This window comes from Thermobia domestica, chromosome 4, assembly GCF_964235325.1.
Source record: "Thermobia domestica chromosome 4, izTheDome1.hap1.1, whole genome shotgun sequence".
Lineage (NCBI taxonomy): Eukaryota > Metazoa > Arthropoda > Insecta > Zygentoma > Lepismatidae > Thermobia > Thermobia domestica.
Window position 1 is genome coordinate 24049950 of NC_137457.1, and position 23616 is coordinate 24073565.

The window sequence follows — 23616 nt, forward strand, 5'->3', positions numbered from 1 at the left end:
TTCCTCCCACTTTTTTCATTCCACCATTTCATTCATTTCTCATCATCACCGTCTCCTTTAGCCTAACGGGCATAACTGTGGGACGTAAAACTGAGAGATGTCATTTCATTTCAAAGAGACTTTGAGAAAAAACAGTCGCAGTCAATTAAATCATCTCCGACCAGTCAATCAATCAAATGAATTTCAATTAGTTAAATTAACTCTGATTAGACTATCAATTAAATCAACTCCGATTAGTCAATCAATCAAACGCACTCCGATCAGTGAATCAATTAAGTCAACTCCAATTAGTCAATCTATTAAATCAACTTCCAGTCAATCAGTCAAATTAATTTTATCTGTTAATGAAATAAGTCAATCAGTCAATCAGTCCGATCAGTCAATCAATCGAATCAATCTAGTGTCTGAGATTGATGTCATCCAATTGCCGATAATCAGTAAACAATACATTCCATCATTAGAATACGAGCCTGAATGCTCTGGGACAAATACGAGACTGGCTTTTAGTTTAAATTCTTACGATTATGCTCTGAGGCTAAGGGAGACGGTAGAAGGAAGTTGGAGGAAAGGGAGAATCCAGAGAAAATCCACTCACGTGGTATTTGTGTACCATAAATTTCATTTGGCAAGAGGGATCCCACAGAACCAAAGATCCCACGCACCAGAGGTGAGCGCCCTACCATTGAGGCGCTATAGACATATTGAGCTACTTGGAAATTTTCAGTGAGTAGTTCAATGTTTTCTTAGGATTCTTTACGACCCATCTCAAAGTAATTTCCTTGGTTGATTTCAGTGTTGCAAGATTTTTTTAAAATTATTTTTTTCAGCCTTTCCAATCTTCCTCTGTCTTATTCATAGGTCAGGAAACTTTGCTGTAGGCTTTTTTTTTTTTCAATGATACGTCAGAAGGTGAAAGAACTGGTGGGCCGGAGGAATGCGGTCCTACATAATATTACGGGCAATGAGCTCCCGACGGAATCAGCGTACAATAGCACAGTCACAAAACCTAATATCTTCTCTTGATTCTTCTTCCTTTTTTTCCTATATATTTAAATCTTGTCTTAGGCCGAAAGGAAGAAAAATTCTTCAAAGATAGAAAGACACGTAGATTTATTGTCTTGCCGTGCAAAAGCGCATCTACATGCATCAATGCACCAGATATATCTAATGCGATTTTTTTAAAAAAGGACGAATACAAAATTATTCAGAGTTGCCAGTCCTGATATTTTAAACATAACATGATATAAGTGAATGAAAATTCGAATTAATGCTACCCACAAGAACGAGAAGAGACAGGATTTTTAAAGAACTGGAATACTGACACGATGTTGTCTACCAGGAAATTACATGGTATGGGATCGAACCAGAGACCTATCGCAGTGTGTGCTAAGACACCATGCCTCCACTAGAAAGAATTGGTCCAATCCGGAAAGTAAGAGAAAGAATTGGTCAAATAAAGAAAATAAAACAAAGAATTGGTCGAATCAAGAGAATGAGAGGTAGAATTAGTCAAATCAAGAAAATAAAACAAAGAATTGGTCGAATCAAGAGAATGAGAGGTAGAATTAGTCAAATCAAGAAAATAAAACAAAGAATTGGTCGAATCAAGAGAATGAGAGGTAGAATTAGTCAAATCAAGAAAATAAAACAAAGAATTGGTCGAATCAAGAGAATGAGAGGTAGAATTAGTCAAATCAAGAAAATAAAACAAAGAATTGGTCGAATCAAGAGAATGACATAAAGTATTGGTCGAGTGATATGACCAGCAGAAATATTAATCAATCAAGAGAATAGGAGAAAGAATTGGTCCAATCAATAGTATAGGTGAAAAATTGGTCGAATTAAGAGAATAGTTGGACATTTTGTTAAATGACGCTTACAGCAGAAAGAATTGATCAAATCAATAGAATGCCAATTACGATCAGAGGTGAAAAATTGGATAAATCATGCAAACAGGAGAGAGAATTAATCAAATCAAGAGAATAGAAGAAAGAATTTGTCGAATCAAGAGGTGACAAATTGGTCTACGCATCGCACCAGACATGAGCGCTAAGTCATCGTGCCTCCACTAGAGAGAATTGGTCCAATCTGGAGAGTGGGAGAAATAATTGGTTAAATCAAGAGAATACAACAAAGAATTGATCAAATCAAGAGAACGAAAAAAATAATTGGTCGAATCGTGTGAACAGCAGAAACATTGATCGAATCAAGGGAATAGGAGAAGCAATTGTTCTAAATAACAGAATAGGCGAAAAAATAGTCTAATTAAGGGAATAAGTAAACAAAATGGGCTTACTCATGCGAACAGAGGAAACATTTGGTCAAATCATACATAAGTAAATAAAAAAGGCAAGTTTATTTTTAGAAATCTTATCTTGCAAAATCCTACTTTACTGTATTACAGTAGAACACAAGATAATTATTATAAACCACTCCAAAGCTCTATGCTTAATAATTTCGGAGACGTATATATTTAATCTCTGCGTCTTCCTTTTCCTGTTAGGATCACATTTCACAAAATTTCCCCTAATATACGGCCTATAATACAAGGAAATTGTTTATATAAAATTTCAAGATAATTTTAGAAATTTTGTAAACAATAATAAAAAAGACACTCTTCCTTTCCTCCTTATGCACCATCTAAACTTCTTACCTATATCCAGCTGGAGTGGTGCGTGGCTTTTGCCCGTCATAGCATTCGCCATTAATCATTTTCTCCTCGTGGCTATTCCCGTAAGGTAATGAGTCAGAGTGAAAAAGAGAAGAAATGCATTCTGTCTGAATCGGAAACAAAAACAAGAAATCAAAAGAAAATAAGCTATTTGAATTTACTGTTTCTTAATCTTCAACTGAAAGGAAACGAAACTTCATAAAGGAGAAAAATATTGTATACGTTACATTATATATATATTTGAAACAAGAGGAAAATGGCTAGGGATGCGCACGAGACTAGATTTGTGGCTGTCTTGTCTCGAAAATGTACTGTAAAAGTGATGTCTCGACTCGAAAAATATATATTTCTCTATTGGAAGAACCGTGTCTCGACTCGAAAAATGTATATTTTTCTATTGGAAGAACCGTGTATCGACTCGAATTTTGTCAGGAAAATCCTGTCTGGACTCGTCTCGTGCGCATCTCTAAAAATGACCATTTTTATTAATGCGTAGTTCACTCTCTCTTGGTTAAAAGGCATCCTTACTTGCTTCTTTATGTAATTTTAAAATGTGCATAATATATATATTTTTAATATCTGAAAATTCTCAAATGACACTGTTGGTCAGTATGTTACAGGAAATATAGTTTGTGTAGAAAAAATGAAATCTTTGAGTTTTACGTCCCACGGTGATGCCGGCTAGGCTAAAGGAGACGGTGATCATGAAATAATGAATGAAATGATGGAATGAAGAAAGTGGGAGAAAACATGAGAACCCCGAGAAAACCCACGCACACGGTGTTTGTCCACCACAAAGCGAGCTGGGATCGGTATTTGGCGCAAGCTGAGATCAAACCAGGGATCCCCAAGCACCAGAGGTGAACGCTCTACCACTGAGCCACCCCGGCTCCTATAGTTTGCGTAGAGTATGGACGGAAATGTAACTTTTTTTCTTTATGCCTTTTCTTTATGAAAATCCACGAAATTCAACAGAGAACCACTGCGGAGCCATCTACAGTACAAGGACAGTCAGCAACGTACGCAGAGGGTCCAGAACCCTGGAATCCCGACTTTTCTCTCGATCAATCATTTTTGCTGTTCGGATTATTCGAACAATCTTTCTCTCATCCCCTTGATTCGAACAATTCTTTCTCACATTTCCTTCATTCGACCATTTCTTTCTCTCATTCCATTGACTCGACCAATTCTTTCTCTCATTTCATTGATTCGACCAATTCTTTCTTTTATGCCCTTGACTCGACCAATTCGTTCTTTCATTCCCTTGATTCGACCAATTCTTTCTTTCATTATCTTAATTCTACCAATTAGTTCTCTCTTCCCTTGATTCGACCAATTCTTTGTTCTATTCTCTTGATTTGATCAATTCTTTCTCGTACTTTCTTTCTTCCGTGGTTACGTAAGTTCTTCTATGATTGTTTTTTCAAATCTTTTAGAAGGTTTTATTTCAGTTTCGATCATTTTCTTTTTACTGGTTACACATGATAATGCTGAAGGTCTGTCCATGTATAATTGCTAATCAGCCGTGCTACTATTTCTGTGAAAGATTTTTTTTTTTTTTTTACGTTCATGCTTTCTATATTCACTTCCCCCCGAATTACTCTATACTTCAGCATCAGTTTCGCCTTATATAAAGATAGTTAAGCATATACAGTACTTATTTTAGTATCAGTTTCATGTCATATAAAGCTAGCTAAATGTATACTTCAGCTGTCTTAATGAGTCTTGTTCTCGTAGTTTCTACTTTTAGGTATACAAAAAAATTCTGATTTTTTTTTTTTTTTTTAATTACGCACAGTAGAGTCATTTCAGGTTTTCCCAGGAAGTGTAAGATTGTCACCTGTATAAGTTTCAATTTTTAAAATAGTATATTAAAATACAATTTATATAATCTTTGAACATTATTTCCTTAGACACTAATTTAAACATATTCTTATGACTTGCAAAAGGATGCAAATTTTACGAATAAATAAATGTCGAACGGATGGCAATACTGTCGTAATCTGCACGTTGCCTATGTTTTTGTGTGACGTCACAGGATATCCAAGAAGTTATTCAACCTTGATTTTTAGTGGCGGCCGTTGACAGTCTAAAACCTTTCTTTCTTTTCTCTTTCTTTTCCATTTGTTCTTTTTGCAGAAGGAGTAAATAAATTCCGCGTGACATGTTACGGACTGACATCTCTTGACAAGTCGACTTAAGTACATTTAAAGGGGCAGGGCATATCGTAACAAACAGATCTTAAAAGGACAATGCATTTAGATTTACATACATAACATGCTATTTGCAGTAATTTAATCCATATATACAGTGATGATTTCAGAAGATTTCTCTCCCCTGGTGGAATTTCAATTCACTGGGAACGGGGGTGGAAAGTAGTACTTAAGTCTTCATCCTGGCGAAATTAAAATACCGCTAATTTTACAGTAATTATGTCATATCTTCAAATAGATAAAAGATAATCGAAATGTGGAACAAGAGCGCCCTAGACAATATTATTTTACATGAGAAACCGTTATCACGACTTACTTATCTGCTTTCGATTTCGAGCCATTTTGAAAATCGGCATTTATTTTCGCGTTTCTAAACAGCTGAAAACGGAAAGCCACTAGGTGACTTGTGATAACTGTACCGCACGCAAAATAATATTGTCTAGGGCGCTCTTGTTCCATATTTCAATTATCTTTTATCTATTTGAAGTTATCACATAATTACTGTAAAATTAGCGGTATTTTAATTTCGCTGGGATGAAGACTCTTAAAAAAACTTAGAATCAATGATATTTCAGGGGTTGCCCGGGGAGAATCTTCCATCTAGAGCTGCGAAGCCCCCTCCCCTGGGGCAAAGTTCCGATTTTCCTGAACAAGGTTATCAGTACCTTTATAGCACTATTTTTTTAAAACACCCTTTGTAATGATATTTCCTCCAGGGAAAATCATCTGAAATTATCTTTGCTGGCATAAACGCCCGCAGAATTTTTCCAAGAGGGTCAGAGGCGAAGTCACAATACAAGTGAAGTCGCTTATATTCGCACCTTAATGTAGATAATAGTTTACGTAAAACAAGTACTATTGATCGGTATAATTACTCAGCATCAGGCGTGCACCCACCATTTTCTTTTGGGAGGGATCCAAGATTTGGCGGGGGGTCCAATATGTAGTATTGAACGGGTATTATTCTGCACCTGAAAATATTATAAGTAATAGTAAAATACTTACACCTATAGTTTCAGAAGAAAACTGATAGAACTAGATTGTGTTTTGTTTCTTTTTTCTTTTCTTTTCTTTTTTTTTTCTGCATCGATCATTTCCCTGAGAAAGTGTACAAATGTACGTTGAGGTAGGAAGTTCATGGTGGCCCGAACAGGGCTAGCTCTACTATATGTGCAACACGTGCATTTGCACGTACCGGCGAGTTTCGAGTGATAGCAAAATCAGTCATAACTATATTGTTTAAAAAAAATATCGTTGGAAACAGACTTAAGATGATGGTAGTTAAATATACTAAGCTGACCTATTTGAATACTAATTCATAAATCATGTTTACGTCGCATTAGTTTAAGGACACAAAGACAGTGCTAAGGCAAACGGTTAAACAAATCCCAGCATAAATTGCTTGATTGTTCTCAAATACAAGAACTCAATTCTCGAACAGTAGTAAACACCTGTTCCATTTAGTTAGTTATCGCAGTTTTGATATGAAAATTAGGCTTGCCTTTGGCACAAACAAGTTCCTTATTACTAAAAGTGGAAACAAGATTTCTTTTTAAAAAATTAACAGATGTAGCAGCAAAATCGAGAAACAAAGATAAAAGAGTTAGTTGCACTGGAATTGCAAACTGATATATTGAGATTGAAGCTCGATATTGAATTCTATAAAAAAACGTTACCATCTCTCGTCTGCAGGTGTGTTTGCTTTATCTTTCACTAGCATAATCGAGTATTATTTAAAGGAAAAACAGACACAACGAGATTGTATTTGCAGTGTTTAGGCCTTTCTGAGTGTGAGTGCACTTTCCATCCCATTTGTTGTTGAGAATGGGGTAGTATATTTAAAATTGTAGCTTTAAAGATTTGTTCTTTCTGAAGAAGATGGCGGAAAATTATGCCATTGCACGGGACTGTAAATTGCCTAGGGCCGGCTCTGGGTCTGGACTAGTGGTGGGTACAAAAACCGGTTTTTCGGATTTCTGTTTTTAGAAAAACCGAAACCGGCTTTTGAAAATGTTCAAAAAACCGTTTTCGGTTTTCTCCAAAAACCGGTTCGGTTTTAACCGAAATCGGTTATCAGTTTTCTCGAAACCCGGTTCGGTTTTTCACCGGATCCGGTTTTGGTTTTCAAAACCGATTCCGTTTTCTTTTTTTTCCAAAATTTGTTCTATTTTTGATGAGAATAGTGTTTCGTTGTTCTCCGGAAACCGATTAGGTTTCCACAGAAATAGTTTTATGTGTTCTCCAAAAGTTTTCACCGAAACCAGTTACGGTGGAAACCAAACCGATATTGAAGAAAACCGAAACCGGTCTCGGTGAAAAACTGAACCGGCTTTTTGGAGAAAACTGAAACCGGTTTCGGTGGAAAAAACCGAATCAGTTTTGGAGGAAACTGAAACCGGTTCGTACCAATATCATAAGCATGAATACATATTAACAACTTAATAACTACAAGGCAGTGGCGCAACTAGGGTTTTACTTCGGGAGGGGCAAAACTACGAAGTACAGTAATCTGCAAAGGATGTGCTGCACGTCTTTCGCTAATCTCTTCGTTTTCACGCACGATTTTTCTGTTTTGATATTATCCACTAATTATAGTCTCCTTCGACTCCTCCCGCCAAGTGAACTTTGTGGTGGACAAACACCGTGTGCATGGGTTTTCTCGGGGTTCTCCCGTTTCCTCCCACTTTCTTCATTTCACCATTTCATTCATTACTCATTATCATCGTCTCCTTTAGCCTAACCGGCATAACCGTGGGACGTAAAACTCAAAGATTTCATTTCATTTTCCTTCGACTCCTCCCTCTCTTTCCTGCCACCATACCCTCTATGAATGTAAAACCAGACTGGTGAAGTGCGCGTGAGATCAGACTGGTTATGTGAACGTGAGGTCGAAATGATGTAAGATTGGTGATGTGAGTGTCAATGAGTGAGTGTGATGTCCAATTAATGGCGTGATCGTGACCGAGTGGCTAACATCTGTGAGTGCTCGTAGATTGATCTTATGTAAGGGAACTTGCCATGAATTCTACTTTAAATGGTGATTCTGAAAGAATTTCGGTGCTTGAAAAGTAACTTTAAATTCAAATCAATCAATCAAGCCAAGGATTGAAGAAGCAAGTTATTCAAAATATGGATCGTGCAGATCTAATTCAGACTGGATCTGTAATATCCACAGACTGTTTTTGCGACAATTTGTTTCTATCTTAGTCGAGGTGTTCTCACTTAAATGTAATGTGACAGGGACTTGGGTACATAAGAAGAAAGAAAAAGTGCATTGTAAATTTGGACGAGGCATAAGAAAACAAACATGTACAGCGGCATGGCATTTTAAAAACTCTGTTAAGTACAACACTGTGTCTTAATGTTTGAAGTCTCCGGCCGGGATATGTTTGTTGCTGGCAAGTGCGTTGTGACATGTTTTCGTTTTTGGCAGTCTTCAGGTAAAGACAGTTAAAAAGTCAGTTGCTATTCTCAGATGGCGTTGTTGCTGACTGATGTTCTTTTTTTTTATTTATTTATTTCCTTTTCTTATCTTGTCTCCTTAAACACAAGGATTAACTATTTGTAACCTTCACCTTCCAGCCTTATCTATTTGCACTGCACACCCATCGGAATGATTGGTGAATTGCTTAGAGGTATCTGTGTACACACAAAAACACACAAATACCATACATTACACTAGCCCAATTATTGCCAACATTGCTTTTTAAACACATTTCCTATTGGTTTTTAGAAACGGATGTGAATCTGAATCACTTATACAATCCAATCGTTGTTCCAGATAACATATTGAAATAGGGAACTCCCCTTTTTATAATACATGGAAAACTAAGTTTTGCAGAAGCGTTGGATTCTTTAGAGAATCAGCGCTTGTTACAATTCACGGAATATTTGAATTCCGCATTTCAATATTTTTCATTTCTTTTCTCGACATATCGATTTTTAATATTTCGATATTTTTCGGTACCAATTTTCGATATTGATATCCGGATTCCGTATAACTCTCACTACCATCGTTTTTTATTATACAGGGTGCTTCAAAACAACACCGAAAACGTTTGTGAGGTGATTCCTGACACCAAGATAAGACAAAAAGTACGATCAGTATACACCAGTATAGACAACCTGGGTGCACAAATGCTTTGTTTCGGATTTATGGGCTGCCGAAAACACACACACACACACAAAATAACTTTAAAGGTCCATTCCTTCAAAACTATGAGACCTACCGTAGTCGGGTCAAGACTTCACTTAGGAACTGTTATGTGCCCTTTCCAAATATCTATGTTTCAGAATCCTGCGGTACTTCCGCAACAATTTTTATACAGGTAGTTGATTAGTACTTCAAATTATATGCCCGCAGCCAAACTCCATCTATAAAAATTGTTGCGTAAGTACTACAGCTACAGGATTCTGAAACATGTATTTTGGATAGCGCATATTAGTTCTTAAGTGAAGTCTTGACCCGACTACGGTAGGTCCCACAGTATTGGAGCTATGGACCTTAGTTCCTTTCTTCATGTTTTCGGCAATCTATAACTCCGAAAGGAAGCATTTGTGCATCCAGGTTGGTCTATACTTTTTTTTTTGGTTTCTTGGTGTCAGGAATCACCCAAACGTTGTCGGTGTTGTTTTGTAACACCCTGTATATTGCTATTCTTATGTAAAGAAGGGGGCACCGTGGCTCAGTGGTTGCCGGTGGGAGTGGCTGAGGGGTCTGAGGTGTTAGACTGAGATCGTGAGATGAAGCCCATTGGGTATTCGAGTCCCTCTGTAGTAGCAAGGGTGGAATTTTAACTGTGCTTGGTGTTTCTGTGTTTTTGTCCTTGTCGAGGCTAGTAGTCCTGCAGAGTGTTGGAAATAGAGAAATAAGTCAAGAAGTTTTTAAAAAACAAGTGGTAAAGCTCTTAGCTCTGGTGTGTGAGGTTCCTGATTTGATCCCGGCCAAATAAGTTTGTGGTGAACAACATCGTGCTCGTGGTTTTTCTTGGGGGTACTTCTTTTTCCTCACACTTTATAATTCCACTAATTCTTCCATCATCATTCACTTGCTCTACTCATCGTCTCCCTTAGCCTAACAGGCATAATCGTGAGACCTTAAACTCACATATTTCATTTTTCTTACTTAAGAGTCTTCATCCCGACGAAATTAAAATACCGCTAATTTTACAGTAATTATGTGATATCTTCAAATAGATCAAAGATAATTGAAATATGGAACAAGAGCGCCCTAGACAATATTATTTTGCGTGAGGTACCGTTATCACAAGTCACCTAGCGGCTTTCCGTTTTCAGTTGTTTAGAAACGCGAAAATAAACGCCGATTTTCAAAATGGCTCGAGGGGGCCGCGATGGCTCAATGGTAGAGCGTTCACCTCTGGTGCATGGGGTCTCGGGTTCAAACCCTACTCCCGCCAAGTGAACTTTGTGGTGGACAAACACCGTGTGCGTGGGTTTTCTCGGGTTTCTCCCGTTTCCTCCCACTTTCTTCATTCCACCATTTCATTCATTTCTCATAATCACCGTCTCCTTTAGCCTAACCGTCATAACCGTGGGACGTAAAACTCAAAGATTTCATTTTTTTAATTTCAAAATAGCTCGAAATCGAAAGCAGGTAAATGAGTCGTGATAACGGTTTCTCATGTAAAATAATATTGTCTAGGGCGCTCTTGTTCCACATTTCGATTATCTATTTGAAGATATCACATAATTACTGTAAAATTAGCGGTATTTTAATTTCGCCGGGATGAAGACTCTTAAAGAAAACCACAATTTGACTGTACTGAATTTAGCTTTTTTTCCGTTCCACCAACACTTACGAGAAATTATTTAAGTTGGAATAACTTAAATAATAGTGTCTTCTTCACCAACGAAAATACCGTGGACCTTCAGTTTGAGATGAAATTATAATGAAAAGCGTGATGTCTGATGAGGATGTATTTCAGTAGTAGTTTAAGTTTAACCATGGCATGGTGGCATGGAAATTTAACAGCATTAATTTTTAGGTTTACAAAAATTTCGCTTTACTAGATTTTCTCAAAAACTACGCATAAGAATTTATAATCTACAATAAATTTTGTTCGGAGGCGGTCCCAGGTTCTATTCCCAGTAGACACTCGGTCCAGAAAGTATAAAGTCGTTTTTTCTTTTCTTTTCTTTTTCTTTTTGTTTTGTTTTTTTTTTAGAACAGCCGTCCTCAATGAGGTTTTCTTGGGCTTTTCTTATTCCCACCAAGCAAATACCGGGATGGTACCTAACAGAATTGTCCTTAGACTTCTTTCCTTTCCACTCCAATTTCTTAGCCTAAATGAAGTGCTTCTGACGCGTTTACGGATCGGACACTCTCGTGCAATGCATAATTATTTGTTATGCAGTTTGAACCGTCCGCATTGTAAGGAATATATTGTCCCAGTGAGTATTCGGCATATTTCTGTCGAATGTCCTAAATACTCAGATCTCAGAGATTGTCACGGACTGTGCTTTACACTTGATGGTGCATTGAGTAATGATATTGATATTGTTACGTGTGTCCTCTCTTTTATTAACGTGTGTAACGTTGCTCACGTTCTCTGTGCTTTTTCAGTCCCTTCTTGTATTTATTGTTACTACAATTTTTCTTTTATTCTGGATTTTTATTGTTTTTTCACTATTTATGATTATTGTGATATATTTTCTCAATTGTTACTACTATTAGTATTTATTGTTATTGGTATATAGGCCTATTTGTGATTCTCATATATTTATTACGGTATTTTATCTTGTAGCTTTTTTTCTATTTTGGAGCAGTTTCTGGTTTTTTATATTTAATTCTTTCAAGTTTTAGTGCACATTTTTAGGTACTAATGTAGTGTCTTCACTATTCTATTTAAAAAAAGGAGGGAGTTTGGTGGCTCAGTGGTAGAGCGTTCACCTCCGGTGCTTGGGGTCCCTGGTTCGATCCCAATTCGCGCCGTGTGGACTTTGTGGTGGACAAACACCGTGCTCGTGGGTTTTCCCGGGATATTCCCGTTTCCTCCCACTTTCTTCATCCCACCATTTCATTCATTTCTCATCACCACCGTCTCCTTTAACCTAACCGGCATTACGTGGGACGTAAAACTAAAGATTTAATTTCATTTCGATTAAAAAAGAACCAATAAAGCGTTTTACTTGTTTTTTCTTATTTTTACAAGCATGGAGGCATTGTAGAACACATTATGTATCGTTCTACGTCGGAACATAGGATATAATGAAGTCATAACTTTTAAGGGTCTTCACTACAGCGAAATTAAACTACCGCTAATTTTAGAGTTTTTTCTGCAATATCTTCAAAACAAATAAAAATATTCGAAAGCAGAAACGTAGTGAACTAGACAATACGATTTTGCACGTGATACCGTTATCACAACTCATTTATCTGCTTTCGATTTGCAACTGTAGATAGATTTAGCACTTTTTGCACGTTTTGTATCAACATGTTTTCTAATATGGCTTAAGGATGTAAGGCGAAACAGGAAAATGCGAAACAGGGAGGAATCGTGATACCTTTGCCATAATTCACCTATCTGCTTTTGGTATGCCGCTCTTTACAAAACGTGCAAAAAGGATTCCTCTCTGTTTCGCCTTTTCCTGTTTCGCCTTACATCCTTAAGCCATATTAGAAAACATGTTGATAAGCATCTTATCTTAAGGCGAAACAGGAATTCCTGTTTCGCCTTAATGTATGATGCAACACGAAGCAAAATTTCTCAGAGGGGAATTTTCTGCTCACATTGGGAATTTCTACAAACGAAGAAACGCAAACTTGAAGATACTCAGTATATTTTCAGAATGACATATATAAATAAATCTAATTTACACTGCACATTATTATCACAAATGTCCAAACACCTGAAAGCTTATGATTCTAAATGAACATAATGTGAGATTGCATTTAGACATGATATGGTATCAATTTCACCTTCTTGTAGTCTTGTCTTTAATACTTGAATCTTCCTATTCAAACGCTTCCATTTAAGCTTCTTCTTCGCAACATTCCCAACTTCAAGTAGACGCATTTGCGACTCATTTTCACGTTGTTCTTGTTTCAGAAGATTTACAAAAGAAAATATGTCCAGATGGTCCCTTGACGCAGCCCTCTGCAGCTTGGAGTGCCATTCTTCTGCACGGTTTGTTGTCCGTTCCTTGTCATTATCGAAGTGGTTTCATAATATGCTGCAAAAATAAAAACGGACATAAATAGGGAAATACAATAAAATGAATGAATGAATGAAAATAATAAAGTCCTGTTTTATTCTACTCTGCACCAAAAATCAATTGGCAGATCAAGAAATTTCTAAGTGTTATTCAGGCGTGTTATACTCCGTAAGAAAATCTAAAGATTTAGCAAATAACAATTAAGTATAACCATAAATATAATCAAAAAACATATAACTACTTCTTCATATACAATTCAAATGAACAATAGATGACAAAATATCTAAAATCTAATTAAAATCAACTAGAAGAACTTAGCACTTACGGCGGGAAGACAGCATTATTATCATCTAACCAAGTGTCCACCAGGTAATCGAGAAACTCTTGTTCCTTTGGAAGGTTCATAGCATCCTCTTGTAGTTGCAGAAACACAACGTCTAACTGAGAAATTGGCACTAGTGGTAGCGCTGCTGCTTTTCGAATCCATTTCCTCAGCTTAGAATTCTCCCGATACACGGTCGATAAACCCAAAGTTTGTACTTTACTCCACAAAGCTTGAGCAAAATGGAAGAAACAGCCTCTGATGGTTGCATTGGGAAACACACGAGTTGCTGCATTAATTACAGCTCTTTCGAAATCTATCGCTATTTCATCTGGCTTTAGCTGTAAAGCATTCTTCTGAGCTTGCTCCTTCAGGATTTGCAATAGTCTAACATAAACAGCCTCTTCTTTACTGGGAAACAAACAGAATATAAACGGGAACGACTGTCCAAGATGCTTTCCATGTAAAGTATACAGTTGAGAAAATAACCTAGGAACGATCTTGAATGTCCCGTCCATTGTTATTTTATCACAGCGACACATCTCAAGGTTCTCCACTGTACCTAACACCTGCAATGCAAACGAGGCATTCAACTTACTACAATTCTCTTAATATTACGTAAGATAATGTAATTCAGTACTCAAACAGTTAAGAGCCTTCCTACCAACGAAATATAATAATATTAGTGTCGAATCCATAGTTTTTGGGGTCGCTGAGATGAACAGTAACACTTCCGATTACGTTTAAATATAAATTCAGCGCCGTAACTTCATTGAGGGGGAAGGATCGATACATAAAAAGGATCAAATATGACCGATATTAGTGTCGAATCCATAGTTTTTGGAGTCGCTGAAATGAACAATAACACTTTCGATGCCCTTTAAATCCAAATTCAGCGCCGCACCTAGGGGGAGGGAGAAGGAATAAGTACATAAAATCGAAAATGGCCGATATTAGTGTCGAATCCATAGTTTTGGGTCGCTGAGATGAACAGTGACACTTCCGATGCCGTTTAAATCAAAATTCATCCCTCATCAGGACTCCTGAAGGGGGAGAGTGACATGTAAAAGTAATTGAAAATAACATACTAGTGTCGAATTCATAGATTTTGGGATTCCAGTTCATTGGTGACAGTTTTGGTTTCCTTTATGTCAAAAATGAAATGTATTCTCCCTGTGCGAAGAACGGATATTTTGCTAGTATTTAATAATAACGAACGGAAGTTTCACACGTTAATTTTTTTTTTAAATATATTTCTCGCTGCTCATATTTACACTTGTGCGGTGTATAAGTATGTGTAAATAAGATCATCTCTCTTTCTGAGTTGTTTGAAAAATATACAAATAATGAAGAGGGATTTTTCACCAGAAATCAGAAAACTAAAAAATAAAATTAAACCCTGCTGCTTTTTGTACTTTCCGCACTAGCGAAATACATTTTATGTACGCTGCAGACACGTTACAGCAAATAAGATTAACATCAGTAGAATAAATAGTTTTTAAATTAAATTTTCCGGTTTTTGCCGACATTTCCGAAAGATTTTTTAATGAGTTCAAAATTTCCGGCTCCATTTTACATATATACATATATATATATTTTATTTTATTTGTATTTGTATTTATTTATCCATAATATATATTTGATTTTAACATATCGGTATTAACTAAAATGATTCTGGCCCCGTTATTATAACACTCTCTGCTATAAAGCGGGAACTTCGTAAGATTCCTTAAGATTTAAATGGGTCTCTTCATAAATTAATTTTATTTTATTTTAGTAGCCATTCTATCACGGTGCTAACATTAAAAGGGTGGTGCACATATATTTGTTAACACCAATTTCCCCTATTCTAATACAAGAAACATAAGCACTCAATGATCTTAACTGTAAACTAGTAAATATAAAATATTTTTCATTTTAAATGCATAATGTAGTAAAATATTCAAAAATTTCAATTTTTTCAAATTTTCGGTTTTTTTTCAAGCTCGGGGAAAGAATAGCAGAAAACGGTAAAAATAATAATAATAATAATTTAGCTATTTTTTCCGTCGAATTTTGTATATGTATGCTCCTGTACATTTGTAATTTCCAGTATACTATTATAATTTTTCTTCTTTCTTTCAATGAATTTCAAATAGCTTTGTGTGGTAAATTACCTCTCTCTTAGATTGTAATCTTAGTAACATTCTTCTTTGAAACTAATTTCGTTAAATGATTGGCTTTCTATAGTGGTTGGACCAATTACGGCCTGTCTTCTGTAAGCTTAAGATAATATACATTAATAACAATTTTGTGAGGTGAACACGGGACGGGGACAAAATCCAGGAACTGTGAAAAGTAACTATGATATTATTTAACTGTGAAAGTAACTGATATTATTAGGATGCTCTTCCTTGAAACTAATCCCGCTGAATCAACAGCTGCAGCTTCCTATACTGTGTAGACCAATCATAACCCGCCTTTTGTAACTTTAAGAACATTTTCGTTTTAATAATAATTTTGTTGAATGAATTATCCCCTTAAAAATACCCTTATTATATGAAATTTCCCTTCAAATTGTAAGGCGAAACAGGAATTCCTGTTACGCCTTAAATCAAAGTTTGATCTTGTTATGTTGATAAAGATGCCAGGGGGCAGAAAAAGCTGGAAAACTTGTGTAAGGCAAAACAGGAAAAGGCGAAACAGGAAGACACCGTGAACTAGACAGTACGATTTTGCATGTGATACCTGGTGTCTTCCTGTTTCGCCTTTTCCTGTTTTGCCTTACACAAGTTTTCCAGCCTATTAGTGACACACATACAATTAACCGTGTCTCAAATAGCTAACAGTGACACAAAAGGAACTAACAGTGACACACATAATTCTAAGAGTGATGGAGATATTCGTAACAGTAACATCAATACTGCTAACAGTGACAAACACACCAAACTTGACACACAATGAGCTCACAGTGACACAATACTTCGAACAGTGAAACACAGGTATTACTTCTAAAGTTACTTTGAAACGTACAATATATCATTGTTTAAAAAAAAAAAAAAAAACAGACATTAGCAATGCTGGTAAGTATAATGACTTATCTGTCTGTGGGAGCAAAGTGTGGGAGGAGGAGCAGGGGAAGGTATTGAGACTTTGTGGCACATAGCAAGTCGGTAGATTTGAGAGCAAGAAAAAAAAGCGAAAGTAGTCTTTCTTTCGACCCCGACAGATTTCTGAGAATTGCACACCCGTCTTTCTCTTTTAGATTTTTTTAAAACTTTTTTTTCATTATTATTCGTACACGTTGGTTACCTCATCCACTATGCGCGTTTCGTGAGCGTATCTTGTGAATTGTGCGCGTGTTTGACGAGAGAGAGAGAGAGAGATCAGAACACTTTGCAAGGGGAAACGAGAGGAAAGGGAAGAAGTAATGTAGGATTCAATCAAGGGGTTGAACCAGGTCATTCACCCCACAACATACAAATTTCCCCCGTTTTTTTTTATCCGTATACACTCACATACAACAGAACATACACATCACTTTTTTTTTATTCTTTCTTAAGCGAAAAGTTTAGTTTGACCAAAAAAAAAAAAAGAGGATACTCCTTCGCATTCTGTTAACAAATCCGTTGTTTGACGAAGTCCAAAAATTTTTAAGAAACAGAAATAAACAAATTTTCTTTATTTTTTTCCTAGAAGACTAACAAGAAATATAGCCTTATTTGTTGACCTTTGAACGAGAATTCCAGAAGCCACTTCCATTCCTCCTTCTTCTTCTTATTATTATTATTATTATTATTATTCAGTGGCGTATTAACGGGGGTGGGCTTAAGCTCTCCCCCGAAATCTTACTTCCTATAGTAAAGTATATGAAATATCTTGCAGAATTTTTACATTTTCAGGCAAAGTCCCCCCCGAAAGTTAGCAAAGCCCTCCCCGAAACAAAATCGTAAATACGCCACTCTTCTTCTTCTTCTTCTTCTTATTATTATTATTATTATTATTATTATTATTATTATTATTATTATTATTATTATTATTATTATTATTATTATTATTATTATTTGTAAATATTTGAACATTTAGGAAAATTCTGAAACATATATTTGAACAAGCTTCTACAATATCTGTAATACTAGCGTTTAACGGGGGGAAATGTCCCAAAATGAGAGCTATGGGAATCCATACATCTCATTGAGCGGAACAAATTAGTATGGACAGTGGCGTATGTAGGATTTTGTTTCGGGGGGGCTATGCATAAGACGTGAATAAGCACTTATATTTTTTTTCCTTTTGTGTGACGACAAATTTTAATGATGATGTGTATATAACAAATTGATTTCTGGGGGAGGGGGTTGAGCCCGATAGCCACCCCAATAAACACGCCACTGAGTTTGGATTATTATTAGAAATCAGCTTTCTGGTCTTACTTAAATTATCTGCGTCTCTGTTTCGAGGGTGTCACTTTTTTTTTTATCAAACATAGATAGATACTATGTGTGTATATTTCATTTTACATATACTGTACATAAATAAATACATAAACACTCAATCTTATTTTTGGCAACGAACAATACACCTATTAGCACAGTACAAATTAGTTTCTATTGATTTTCTTCGATCTAATGTATTCATTGGTATTTGTCTAATTGTTATGCTGTCCCATTTAATGCCACAAATTAAAAGCTTTCAAAATATAGGTCTGGAGAAGAATGCTGAAATTATCTGAATCAAACGAACATCCAATGAAGAAGTGCCAGCGATAGCTGATGAAGGAAGAAAATTGAAACAAGTGGTGAAAGAGAAGAAGAGATTAGGATTTGGATTAGGAATTAGATTTCTGGGCTTTCGATATCTATGGCCATGTTAGACCATCACTAGGATTAGGATTAGGAATTAGATTTCTGGGCTTTCGGCATCTATGGCCATGTTAGACTGTCACTAGGATTAGGATTAGGAATTAGATTTCAGGGCTTTCGGCATCTGTAACTATGTTAGCCCGGCACGTATGAGGGATGACGTCCAGCAGCGAGCACACTATCCGAGGAAAGGAAAGGAAAGGAAAGAAGCGACCTGAGACCTACATGTTAGGTGGCATCCCGACATTTGCCTAGTGTTGAATGAAGAAAACCCAGGAAAACCTCACTCAAGACGGCTGGGCTGAAAAAGTTTTTACACGTTTTCGACCGAGGAGAAGAAAAGAAATTGTAGAGAATATAACTTGAGACGAAATTGCTTTAATTCTTATATGATAGAAAGTAAAAGGGAGGTGAAAGCTTTACATTATCGAAGCACCATCATCCCTGGAAACTCCGTTAGTTGCGGCAATGAAAGTGGAAAAGTTATGAAGGGGAGCAAAGTGTCCCAGTAGCAGAGTGCTTCCTTCTGGCAGGAAGGATCCCTGGTTTGATCCCAGGGGAAATGTTTATGGTGAATAAAATAATCTCCCTAGGTTTCTTTAAGTTATTCCCTATTCTTCCTCATTCCTGCCTAACCACATAATCATTTATTTTTAATAATCATCCGAGTCTTTTAGCGTAAAGCGCTCTCTTTTAGCTAAGCGGTTATGGTAGGAACCTTTAGCGTAGGAGACCCAGGTTCGATTCCCAGCGGAAGCTCATGTAGTTGCGATGCTACGTTAAGTAGTTGGGGCTTCACGCGTCATATAGCCTTAATCAAATCAAAGTGAAAACCCTTTAGCGTAAAGGGTATGACCGTGAAACGTAAAACTAGAAATTTAATTTAAATTCATTTTCAGAATAATTATTGATTAATTTAATACGTACTAGCAGAATACCCGTTCTTCGCATGGGGAGAACATGTTTCATTTTAACCATAAAGGGATAAATTTGGATTTAAACGGCTCGAAAGTATCACTGTTCATCTCAGCGACCCCGAAAACTATAAATTCGGCACTAAATATATATATTCCTCCTCTTCCCCCAAGTTGCAGGGTTGAATTTTAATTTCAAACGGCATCAAAGTGTCATTGTTCATCTCTGCGACCCTGAAAAGTGTGGATTCGACACTAATATCGGTCATTTCCGATCATTTTTAAATATCTGCCCCCTCCTCCCCTAAGTTGTACCGTCAAAATGAAATGATACAAAGACATCCTAGGCCCGAACCTCATCTATGTTGAAAATTTGGTCGAGATCGGTCGGGTGGCTGAAGAGATGCGAAGCCACAAACATAGACAGTTTCATTTTTATATACTATAAGATATAGGGGTAAAAGATTTACACCATTCGATACTGGAATCCCATGCATCAAAGGCACGAAAACTAACCAATAGACCAGGAATGAGATGATGTTGATATGATGATCGCAGTATTAGACTTGTGGGACCGAGAGAGAAAACCTTAGTCAAGATACCCGACACGGGATTTCAACTCGGAAAAGTCCAATCGCGAAACGATATAACTGCTAAGTCATCCACCTCACTTGTAACCATTATTGTGAAACAACCTGTACCAACGGGAAACAAATGCATACCTCGAATGCATTTCAATCGAATGAGTAGTAAGGGTCATTCACCCTTCGACGTGTATCGTAGAGAATCCCATGTTTTTCCTCATTCCCTCGGTCACAGCTGAGGATGAATTCCGCGAAATCTACTCCAACCCCAGTTGTGTGAGAGTCTCGTTTGCCAGCCCTTGCTTCATTCCTACATAAATTATCTTTACGTATCTAACCACTATATGCTTATTACCAACCGAATGTGGTAGTTTAATTGTGTAAAGGCGTAACCCAACCCCCTACCGCGTGAACATCAACGTAATCGCATAGTGAATAGATTCCAGGAACCACGAGTCTCCCCTCTGTCATTCACCCGAGTCTTTCCATGCGTTTGGAAATATAGGGAAACAGAAGATGACGGAAGTACTGCGAAGGTAAGCAAACGATGAAATTCATTAGCAAACGTTGAGTAGGGGGAAGGAAGTAGGGGAGAAGGGGGTTCCTTGGGGAGAGGAGAGACGAAACGAGAGATGATGAGAAACTGAACAGACGTTGAGGAGTTATTGAGTCATTGGGTAGAAGAACCACAAACCTGGTTATTTCGCACACTTAACGTATCTCCGCGGAGACTTCATAAGGATTTTTTTTTTTAAAAAAAAGAGAAGTGTTTTCAAGTATTTGAAAATTATTTTTCACATTTTTCTATTTTATATATATTTATATCACAACACGGTGGTACTAATTTTCTTTTCCCGGATGCAGTTGAGGATGTTCTTGTTTCATGGTGGTCAGGAAGGTGAGTTTTATGTATTTGCTTATTTGTTATCTGTCGTGTCAATTCGGCTCCTAGTAATGGCAAAAATGTCTGGACTCTTGTTGATTCACTAAACACACACACACACACACATCAGTGGCGTATTTACGATTTTATTTCGGGAGGGGCTTTGCTAACTTTCGGGGGAGCTTTGCCTGAAAATGTGAAAATTCTGCAAGATATTTTGTATACTTTACTATAGTAAGTAATATTTCGGGGGGGGGGGTGCTTAAGCCCGGAAGCCCCCCTAAATACGGCACTGTATATATATATATATATATATATATATATATATATATATATATATATATATATATATATATATATATATATATATATATAAAGGTGCCGGTACGCTGGTTCACAATGCTTAAAAAGTTGCAAAGCTTTCAGGGTATTAATAATAATAATAACGTCCAGTAGCATATTACTACAATCTTGTAACTAAAAACTCTTACTTATATATGTATACAGATGCTTTTAAAATGTCTGAATCTTACATCTTAATTTTATAATATAATAAACGTAATGATAATCAATATTTTTAAAGTGATTTGTTTCTTGTTTTTTTTTCTCTATTTTTGGAAACGGTAGAAAGTAAGCTGTTATTGTTTGTTTCCAAAAGTCATCTAGAGTTCCTGGGGGCCGCGGTGGCTCAGTGGTAGAGCGTTCACCTCTGGTGCTTGGGGTCCCGGATTCGATCACAGCCCTCGCCAAGTGAACTTTGTGGTGGACAAACACCATGTGCGTGTGTTTTCTCGGAGTTTTCCCGTTTCCTCCCACTTTCTTCATTCTACCATTTTACTCATCCTCACCGTCTCCTTTAGCCTAACCGGTATAATCGTGGGACGTAAAACTCAAAAATTTCATACTTTTTCATCTAGACTTCCACAAATACTGAATTTCAATAACAACACACACAGTACATTGTTCGCATAATGTTCTTCAGTGTACTAATCATGATACCAAAATGCTCTACAAATCTCTACTAAATTTATGGATAAACTTTGGGGAAAAAGCTAGGAGATGCTTTCACTTCATACTATTCCTGATAATGAATAAAGGGAATAAATTGGGTACATTAAAATGGGACCGAGTAAAGACTCCTCTGCGGAGAAAGTACAGAAGTAGAGTCCGAACAGAATTTTTGTACACTCATATCCAAAATGGTTGTCGCGTATCTATAACTGTCTTCTTGTAAGAATATAATTTGATAACAATTTTGCATAATACTTTTAATACTGATACTATGTATATAATTGGGAAATGTATATTTGTGGTAAATTTCATAGGAAAAGAATTATAAATACGAAAATTAGAACGAGTAAAACAGAATGTTGCTAAATGGACAAAAAAGATTTATTTTTGTTTCATTGTTCTTGTTTACTGTTCTTTTGACATGAAATTTACCAGAGACATGTCTTTGCCGATTACACACACACTAACATTATAAGAAATACCGGTCAATTAGTTATCAAATTGTATTCCTCCAACAACATATTTATAGACATGCGACAATAATTTTGGACATGGGTGTACCTGCTCTGAGTTTAGTCGATTACAAGCAGTAGAACGAGAACCAGTGTTTGTAATTTCATATTAATATCAAGCTTAAACTGTCAACAAAGATAAATACAATTGAGAGAGCTTGATTCACAATGAAATGAATTTTCAATTTTTATTGTAATGAGAGAAAAATGGTAGGTCCTGATTAGCTTTGAAAATTGTAATTCCTAATTAAATTTGTGCATAATTTTTTTTACGTATTTTTTAATCTTATATATTCTAACTTTTGCACTTAATTTAGAACCCCTTGGAAAGTAGTGTCTGCAGACGTTGTCTGTCACGATTTAGCATATACACCTTGGCGAGAAGAGAAGGTTGAGTTGAATTTTAGTTTAGCGTCCCTTTCAGCAGCGAGGCTATGTGAGACGTGGACCTACTGATTAACGTGAAATCCGAACCACATGAGCTCCCGCCGGGGATCGAACCCGGGTCTCCCGCGCCAAGGGCGCGTACGCTAACCGCTTAGCCTCGGAGGAGCTTAGAGAAGAGAAGGTGTTCGGAGCATATATACACCTCTCATTTATAGTAGGAGATAAATGAAAATAAACTATTTTATTTTCTAAACTTAAACACTCTTCTCAATTATAAGAAACTTCTATAATTCATGGTACTTCTTTTGCTACTAATTAGATTTTGACAGGAAAACGGAGTTGATGGACCCGTTCTCATTAAAAAGGTGCCAGTATGCCGTACCATTGCGTACCGGCAGAAAAAAAAACTATATACGTATGTATATACGAGTAATTCGCACATACATTCGTTCATTATCATAATATGGCCTCTTTTATCCTCCGAGCGAAAACGTCGGACGTTAAACTAAAAAAAAATAATCATGTTTTTTAGAATAACACTAGTATCCTCTTACATACTCACCATGTAGATGATGATATTTCATTGTCTCAGGATCAGTTTGGGTCAGATAGGATCATTCGGTTCACGGGTCACGAGTTTTATTATCCCTTCCAATTCTTTTGTATGTAACTCATTCATGTGACTAATATGATCCGTGGTGATATAATTGCTTATATCTTTCCTGTAGCATTATACTTAGCAATCAGAAATAAATAGTTTGTTTGGAAATTCGATGATCACAGTCCGGGAGGTGATTTCTTATGTCAAATGAAAGAAATAGTTCTAATAGACATAGGTAAAATAAATAAAATAAAATAAAATAAAATAAAATAAATAAATAATTAAAATAAATAAATAAATAAAATAATTAAAATAAAATAAAATAAAATAAAATAAATAAATAAATAAATAAAATAAAATAAATAATATAATATAAAATAAAACAAAATAAATACTTTCAGAGGTCTAGAAGCTCCGAAAATCTGATATATCACGTTTCGAAACGCCTTGGCTTGGAAACTATGGGACTTATCATAAACGGTTCAAGGAATTCCACAGGAAGTAA

At 36.3% G+C, this 23616-nt stretch overlaps 2 protein-coding genes across 4 annotated transcripts in view; one reads left to right on the forward strand and one right to left on the reverse strand.

Moving 5' to 3' along the window:
• Nucleotides 1-23616, forward strand: part of LOC145683775 (solute carrier organic anion transporter family member 74D-like) — a 551718-nt gene that overhangs the window by 170773 nt on the left and 357329 nt on the right. Inside the window, exon 1 of one of the 3 annotated variants that reach the window (XM_081755345.1) lies at nt 20055-20253. The exons of the other annotated variants lie outside the window; for them this stretch is intronic. The gene's annotated coding sequence lies outside the window, so the exon portion shown is untranslated. Of the gene's footprint in view, nt 1-20054; nt 20254-23616 lie in introns of those variants that run through there. 3 annotated transcript variants of the gene reach the window in all.
• On the reverse strand, nt 12730-14056 carry LOC145683274 (uncharacterized). The gene is made up of 2 exons (XM_081754640.1): nt 13385-14056; nt 12730-13077 (listed from the first exon to the last, which is right to left on the reverse strand). Exons 1-2 carry the CDS (start codon nt 13921-13923, stop codon nt 13068-13070), a joined length of 549 nt encoding a protein of 182 aa, XP_081610766.1. The 5' UTR covers nt 13924-14056; the 3' UTR covers nt 12730-13067.